The following is an 8,041-nucleotide window of genomic DNA, read 5'->3' on the forward strand; positions in this document are numbered from 1 at the left end:
AATAATAAAATATTTGCAATTATAACAATATAAAAAAATAATTTAATAAATGGATATATCTAAGCTTTAAGAAATCTAAGAAGTCTTGGCTTTATTTTACTCAACGTAGCAGCATCTAACTCGGACTTCCTGTGGATCCGAAGGTGACTCCTCATATTTCCTCTTTGTGCATAACCCCGGTCGCAAATGGGACATTTGTATGGAGTTTCACCTGTATGGAGTCGCATGTGCTCTCTCAAATATACAATGTGGTAGAAACTGGCGCCACAAACAGAACATGTTTCAGGTCGCTCACCTGAAAACCATAAAAAATGTTTGAACCCACTTTATCCAACATCTTTAGCAGCGCCTGACTTTAATCAAGATATGTAATTTTTATTGTAAAGAGAAAAATAGTGTTGAAAGATAATTGAAATAAACAATTTATTTCCAACTTTAATTGGTGTCAGATTTGCTTGGTCAACCATATAAAAATGGTGTAGCCAGGATTATATCAATACAATATGACAACACAGTTGCAAGTGACAAATATAAATAACTAGCTTTTACCCGCGACTCTGTCCGCGAGGAATAAAAAATAGAAAACGGGGTAAAAATTATCCTATGTCCGTTTCCTGGTTCTATAAGCTTCCTGCCCACCAATTTTCAGTCAAAGCGATTCGACCGATCTTGAGTTATAAATAGTGTAACTAACATGACTTTCTTTTATATATATAGATAAGATATATACCTGTATGAACAGATCGTTTATGTATTGTAAGTGATTGCATACATTTAAAAGTTCTTTCACACATATCACAAGGGAATATTTGAGGTGTTCTTCTTATCTTCTCATGAACATATCTAGTATGACTTCGCAATTCACCAACAAATGCAAAAGACTTATCACAAGATTTGCACTGATATTTCTTATTATCTTGATGTTTTCTTTGCATATGGCGATTTAAGTAATACTCAGAGGAACAAATTCGTGAACATACGGGGCATTTAGCAGGGTTGTTTAAATGGACCCTTTTCATATGTGCAACTAGTTTGTCCTGTTCAAACACTTCTCCGCACAAATCACAGAGTTTAGGAGGTGGTGGTTTCTTTTCCTTTGGAGTGTTTTTCTTTTTTACTTGCAGTGATTTCCTTTTAGTTTGTTGGATTGCAGTTTTGGCAGCTTTTTTTTTATTTAAACTGGAATGGAAACATGTCTTGGACTTAATATAAAGAATACAATGTACACTGAAGTATTATTTTTACATGCATATATCCTCATTTTTAAAAATACTAAAACTCTCTTCAAAAATTTAAGGAGTTGAATGTCATAACCAACAAAAATTAACATAACATACAGCAATAATATTACCACCATTGTTCTCCACTCCAAGTAAATTCACCTTCTAAAATTGAAGATGCTACTGTATTCCTTTTGTCTCCATCATTTTGTTTGTTAGGCACCTTTTTAACCAATTTTTTTTCTTTACTTTGTGTACTTATGACTTTAACTTGTGTTGTTATTGATGTTTTTTCATCCAAATCCCTAAGATCTGGTGACTCCTCCTTAATGTGAACTGCTGAATGAAAATCCGAGTCATAATTACTACTAGATTCATTCTCCATTTTTATATGAAGTAACTTATTTTCTAATGCCTTGCAGCTCTCTTTAAATACATTTATGAAATTCCAAAGTATGTCTAAAGTTTCGTTGCAATTATTACATATTTGACGCGGATATCCTTCTACATCTTCAACCTGAAAATATATGAATAACTGAATATTATATCGAATAAAAAGTAACTTTTCACAGCTATGACGATAAATAAAAAAACTTACGGTAACATGCAAACAAGTTGAAATCTTAGATTGGATGTTATTATGTTTGAAATTCTCAATTTTTTCAAAAATAGGATACGAGGCTCCATCTTGAAGACAAATCCTACACCTTTTATCAATATAGCTCATTTTAGTTATTCTAGGAGTCAGATTTAAACAAAAGTTTCGAATAAAATTTTAGTTTTTCATAAACAAATTGACATTACGCTCACTATTACCAGAATGTCAACTGTCAGACTGTCACTGAACTGACGTATGCATTCATTCCGTTTCAGTCTTACGTTTAGAAAAAAATACAATATTTGACTTTGACATAAAGCTGACACTGAAAACCAAAGACATTTGACACTTTGTATAGTGGGAAATTTCTCTTTTATTTTATCCTCACGAACATTTATATAATATTTTTTTAATAATTATAAACAGTTATTTTACATAAATTTAAAGTTATTTGGTGATCGGAATGAAAATTTATGAATCGTTTATATTTTAAAGCTCAAAAGAAGATTTTCAGTACTTGAGCCTGATCACAAGACTAAACATAGACAACAGTTTTATCGACATTCGTTTTCTGTCATCAGGTGATAGGGATTGGGAGTAAAATTCCTGAAAAAGGATTTACGCTAAGATTCAACTAAATCGCCATGTCTGGAAAAGATAGATTAGCTATTTTCCCTTCCCGGGGGTAAGTTTTTAATTGCTTTAAATATTAATAAGGCAAATTCTTCAGTTATAAAAATGACCCATTAATGTATTTTCTGGTTTTAGTGCTCAAATGTTAATAAAGGGCCGATTGGCTGGAGCACAGAAAGGCCATGGTCTCCTGAAGAAGAAGGCTGATGCTCTACAAGTTAGGTTCCGTTTGATTTTGAGTAAAATTATTGAGGTAAGTGAAGTTAAGCCAATAGAAACCAAACACATCTATTTCTGATTTCTTCTAGCTACGTAGTTTATTTGAAAGTTTTGTACAAAAATTAAATTAAATTCTCGTATATAATAATATAACAACATCAAAGCACAGAGTAATTGACATTATATTTTATTTTCAGACGAAAACCCTTATGGGTGAGGTGATGAAGGAAGCTGCATTCTCTCTCGCTGAAGCCAAGTTTACTACGGGTGATTTCAACCAGGTTGTCTTGCAAAATGTCACTAAAGCTCAGATCAAAATTCGCTCCAAGAAGGACAATGTTGCTGGTAAATATTGATTGTGCACATAAACATACAATTAAAAAACAGTAATTAATTTCTGGAAAGTATAAATTTTTTTAATTACCTGCATGAAACATGGACAAAATGTAAATTTTTCAAAAATAAAAATGCCATAGACTAGCAAACAAATTCTAATTGGAAAAAAAATCTTCAAATTAATTATTTGCTTTTACTATTAGTTATTCAAGTCATATGTCCACATATATTGTTGAAATTCTCAATGTGCGAACTTTATTTTTTTATTTTCATAATTTAATTTACTTAACATCTGCATTGTCTTGCATCGTGAAACAAAAAATCAAATGTAAATGTTACCTGACTATAATAAAAACAGAACAATTTTCACATTTTAGGTGTTACTCTCCCGATTTTTGAGTCCTACCAAGATGGCTCGGACACATATGAGTTGGCTGGTCTTGCTCGAGGTGGTCAACAACTATCCAAGTTGAAGAAGAACTTCCAGAGCGCTGTCAAGTTGCTTGTTGAACTTGCTTCTTTGCAGACCTCATTTGTTACTCTCGATGAGGTTATCAAGATTACTAATAGACGTGTCAATGCTATTGAGCATGGTAAGTAAATAAAATTCCACTCTTGTAAAACCATATTTAACTGTAAATTATGTTTATATCTTTGAAGGACTGATATACTGTCTTTTTTCTTTAATTTTTATTTTATAAGGTGGTGAACAAGTAGCCACCTAAATTCGACGAAATAGCAAAGCGACCTCTGCCCCTAGACATCTGCAATCCCAGATGCATAACCTGTTGATGATTGACAGAGGAGGGGACTCACAGAAAGAGAAATTTTCCACTGCATAGAATTCATGAATTTTATAATAATAGATTCAAAGTTTTACCAACATGTCAAATGTTTGATATATTGGCAATAGGGTAGTCGCAACATGGAACATAATCCCAGAGAATGTAGTAATGGCTCCATCAATAAACTCTAAAAACAGACAAGCCATTTCTGAGACTAGATAATATGTTTTAAAGAGATTTTAGTCTCAGAAACTCATGGTAGATAAACAAGATGTCTCCTAACTATTTGACATACACATCAAGTAATTAGCTGCTAGTGTGTGAACCAATAATAATAATAATATCTAAAAGATGTGAGCTGTCATGGGACGCCAGGCAGATGTGAAACATCGTGTGTGTACAAGTAATATGCATGAAAGATAATAGATAGAATAGATAATAGATGATATCTAGATCATACGGTATATGTGACTAAAATATGTGACAAAATTATATTCCATGATTACTTGTAATCATACACTTAATTCATTTATCTTATTGATATCATGTGTGCTGCAACCTACACTATGTACTAAAAACCATTTTCGAAATTTGTAATATATTAGGTCCTTACATATGAAATTGGCGTTTTTCGTACTGGCCACTTTAATCACGAATTTCTCCTCTTTGGTAAGGAATTCCAAATTCAAATTTGTACAGCTATAGACTCATGTATTTGTGGTTCGATGACCGTCATTCATTTGTTTTTTTCTTCTGTTTTCTTCTGTTTGCGTCACTCATTTTACAAAATGGAAAACTTAAAATATCGCATTATTTACGAGTACGAGTTCCGCCGTGGCACTAGTGCTGCGGAAACGACTCGAAGGGTGAATGATGTGTATGGCGGTCGTGTTGCAAAAGAAAACACAGTTCGTTTTTGGTTCCAACGTTTTCGTTCTGGAAATTTCGATCTGCAGAACAAGCCCCGTGGACGGCCTAAGACTCAAGTTGATAATGAAGAGTTGAAGGCTATTGTGGAAGCGGATCCATCGCAAACCACGTCCGAGTTAGCTGCAGGCTGCGATGTTAGTGATAAAACTGTTTTAATTCACTTGAAGCAAATTGGGAAGATTAAAAAGCTTGAAAGGTGGGTACCTCACAAATTGACTGAAGCAAACCGGCAAACGCGCGTCGACTGTTGCGTTACATTACTGAACCGGCACAATAATGAAGGTATTTTAAACCGAATCATTACCCGTGGTGAAAAATGGGTTCTTTACGATAATCGGAAGCGCTCAGCGCAATGGTTGGATCCTGGCCAGCCAGCCAAATCCTGCCCCAAGCGAAAATTAACCCCAAAAAAGTTACTTGTAAGCGTTTGGTAGACTAGTGCCGGTATTGTTCATTACAGTTTTCTCAAATCTGGCCAGACTATTACGGCTGATGTCTATTGTCAGCAATTGCAAACCATGATGGAAAAGCTAGCGGCTAAACAACCTAGGCTGGTCAATCGCTCCACGTCACTGCTGCTTCACGACAACGCTAGACCACACACTGCGCAACAGACGGCTACTAAATTAGAAGAGCTTCAATTGGAAAGTCTAAGACATCCTCCGTACTCCCCGGACCTTGCTCCAACAGATTACCATTTTTTTCGAAATTTGGATAACTTCTTGCAAGGGAAAAAATTCAACTCCGATGGGGCAGTCCAAATCGCCTTCAAAGATTTTATTGATTCCCGTCCGACTGGTTTTTTTAGTAAAGGGATCAATGAACTACCTATGAGATGGCAAAAGTGCATAGAAAATAATGGTTCATACTTTGATTAATTAAATATATTATATTAAAAAATATTCGACTTTTTGTTCCTCCCATACAAAACGCCAATTTCATATGTAAGGACCTAATATAAAAATTCAATGCTTACTAATAGTTTAAGTAAAAATTTTGAGGATTGTGCAAAAAAAAGAATAATTCCAAGCATTTTTCAAATTTCGAAATTTAGTGATTTTTAAATAGCTGTAATTAGTCTTTATGTAAAGATAATTGTACTTTGTAATAGAGTTTTGGAAAGCTCGAAGACTCTACTTTAAGAATATAAAATCGTTTTTTATAAAAAATTGCGTTAATTATGTGTAAATTCAATTTAAAACCAAAAACGATTTTTCCCATGTTAATTATATGGGAAAATAAAAAAACAGTAGCGACCCCTTAGAGTTGAGCTATAGGGCTCGGGTTTGGTGATTTTTTTTTTTATATCAAATAGAAACATTTGAGAGGGTATCGGGTATATATATATATATATATATATATATATATATATATATATATATTATTATACAGTATAGCGTGGCGACCCGTCGCCACGGCAAGGGTCGCCACGCCAACAATTCGGTTTACAAGTGATCCTATAGATGTTTCACATCAACAGTAAATTGAATGTCTAAATTAATGATATGAAAGAATTCCATACATGGTGGACAATACTAAAATATGCTTTTGGTTATCAATTATTTTGAGAAAATTGTGAGAAAACCTAACAGCTGGATACCTAATCATAATAGTTTATTTAAAAAAAAGTATTCCAGAAATATTTAGGGGTATACAGGGACGAGAACTTTTTGTTTGCAATATTTATACTTTCATTAGTAAAATGGTATATAATAATTATCTTAATAATATGTTTGGTGTGTAGTGATCATCCCTCGCTTGGAGCGCACGCTGGCGTACATCATCTCTGAGCTTGACGAGCTGGAGCGTGAGGAGTTCTATCGGCTGAAGAAGATTCAAGACAAGAAGAAGATTATCAAGGACAAGGCGGAAGCTGTAAGTTGCTTAAAGTGTTTTGTACTTTATAAATACTTTTGAGTTAAAAATACATTTGAATTTAATACAAAGAAAATTATAGCGGTATGGTTTATTTGTGTTATATTTCTGAAAAATGAATAATTAATAATCTCTGATAATGTCGGATGGTGGGTCGAAAAACAAGGAAAAGAAATTAAAAATCATATTTTTTACCTTTATACCTTTTCCACTTTATTCTTATTATGAAGGGATAGGAAGGGGAAGCGGATTTGACGGGAAAGGGGACTCATAAATAGGGAAAATATCCTTATTCTGTGCGTCCCCTCCTCCGTCTATTAAAGGCAGGCAATGCAACAGTAATTGTAAGGGCAGCAGTATAATATATTAAAAAAAATAGTATTGTGTGAGTGTTTTGTTGGCTACACTGAGTTATATGTTCCTGTTTCCAGGCAAAGCAAGCCATGTTGGGCGCAGGAAGAGACGTAGGCGACATCGCAAACTTGCTCGATGAAGGTGATGAAGATTTGCTCTTCTAAATAAAAAAACCGAGCAAACATAGAACTGTAAGCCGTAGTAGTGAAGTCAAGTGAAAGCGCAGTCAAAGTTGGAGCCAATGTTTGTACCAATGACACATTGGCTTAATTGTATCGCAAACATTTCTTACAAAATCCCTTTGACTGAAGCAATTTTTATGATATTACAGTGTTCAATTCTCTGTACATAATTTGTTGACATTGATAGTTACTCATGTTATAATATACCTTATTACGTAGTGATTACGGTTCAAAACGCTTTAACCGTCATTGGCTTTTCTTTATCACTGCAAGCATTCCAACAAATCTTGTTAGTTTTTAATAAGCCCAAGTGTTATTTAAATGTATTAAATGTTCAAAAACAAAATGTTGCCGCTTGTATTACTTTCTGACCCCATGGGTCAAAAGACCGCAGCTTCCAATAAGTTCTTAGGAACAAATACTAATAAAAAAGTACATCCAATACAGTATTTATGTTTTTTGAATTGTTATTTGATTGTAGATCAATATATTTTAAGTAAGCATCATGTAAATACAAGTTTGTGAAACAAAATATATTATTATTATTGAAGCATTGTTTTATTCAACCAATCCTTGTTATTTTAAATTGAAATTTACAATTCTTATGGAATACGATAGCAAAATAGAGTAAGGGTCATTTGATGTCAAGTGTTCATTGCCTAGGAATTTGCACATGAAAAAACGCTTTTCAGATAAATCCTACAGTTATTTAAACAGAGAAGACTACTATCAGGAAGTTTCTATTCATCCCTTATCTATTAAATCCATTACTTGCTCGTTTTGTCGCCATCATTGTACCCAAAATGCATGAGTATTGCAGAATAACGAATGGATACGGTTGCGTTTTTGACTTAATTGATATAAGCAGTAAGCAGATGTTCTTACGATAGTGACTCACTTGCATTCCTG

At 33.6% G+C, this 8,041-nt stretch overlaps 2 protein-coding genes across 3 annotated transcripts; one reads left to right on the plus strand and one right to left on the minus strand.

The window, feature by feature from the left end:
- LOC106713949 (zinc finger protein 480) lies at nucleotides 1–1,997 on the minus strand. Of its 2 annotated transcripts, none has more exons than XM_014506859.2 (4): nucleotides 1,819–1,997; nucleotides 1,355–1,737; nucleotides 731–1,179; nucleotides 1–295 (listed from the first exon to the last, which is right to left on the minus strand). In XM_014506859.2, the coding sequence occupies exons 1-4, from the start codon at nucleotides 1,945–1,947 to the stop codon at nucleotides 60–62; spliced, it is 1,197 nt and encodes a 398-aa protein (XP_014362345.2). In that variant the 5' UTR covers nucleotides 1,948–1,997; the 3' UTR covers nucleotides 1–59. The 2 variants fall into 2 exon arrangements, with proteins under 2 accessions (XP_014362345.2, XP_014362344.2); XM_014506858.2 differs by having other exon boundaries at nucleotides 1,352–1,737.
- A 374-nt stretch (nucleotides 1,998–2,371) lies between these two features.
- Nucleotides 2,372–7,682, plus strand: LOC106713945 (V-type proton ATPase subunit D). The gene is made up of 6 exons (XM_014506852.2): nucleotides 2,372–2,503; nucleotides 2,587–2,704; nucleotides 2,868–3,015; nucleotides 3,384–3,599; nucleotides 6,466–6,596; nucleotides 7,028–7,682. Exons 1-6 carry the CDS (start codon nucleotides 2,463–2,465, stop codon nucleotides 7,112–7,114), a joined length of 741 nt encoding a protein of 246 aa, XP_014362338.1. The 5' UTR covers nucleotides 2,372–2,462; the 3' UTR covers nucleotides 7,115–7,682.
- Nucleotides 7,683–8,041: the final 359 nt, after the last annotated feature.

This window comes from Papilio machaon, chromosome 14, assembly GCF_912999745.1.
Source record: "Papilio machaon chromosome 14, ilPapMach1.1, whole genome shotgun sequence".
NCBI lineage: Eukaryota > Metazoa > Arthropoda > Insecta > Lepidoptera > Papilionidae > Papilio > Papilio machaon.

Bases quoted from the DNA above. Each gene is read 5' to 3' on its own strand.
- LOC106713949 (XM_014506858.2), bottom strand. From the start codon at position 1,947: ATGAGCTATATTGATAAAAGGTGTAGGATTTGTCTTCAAGATGGAGCC. The intron at 1,180-1,351 runs GTAATATTATTG...TTTCCATTCCAG, and splicing joins TGGAGTGGAGAACAATGGTG to TTTAAATAAAAAAAAAGCTG. The intron at 296-730 runs GTATATATCTTA...TATGGTTTTCAG, and splicing joins TAAACGATCTGTTCATACAG to GTGAGCGACCTGAAACATGT.
- LOC106713945 (XM_014506852.2), top strand. From the start codon at position 2,463: ATGTCTGGAAAAGATAGATTAGCTATTTTCCCTTCCCGGGG. The intron at 3,600-6,465 runs GTAAGTAAATAA...TTTGGTGTGTAG, and splicing joins TGTCAATGCTATTGAGCATG to TGATCATCCCTCGCTTGGAG. The intron at 6,597-7,027 runs GTAAGTTGCTTA...TCCTGTTTCCAG, and splicing joins TCAAGGACAAGGCGGAAGCT to GCAAAGCAAGCCATGTTGGG.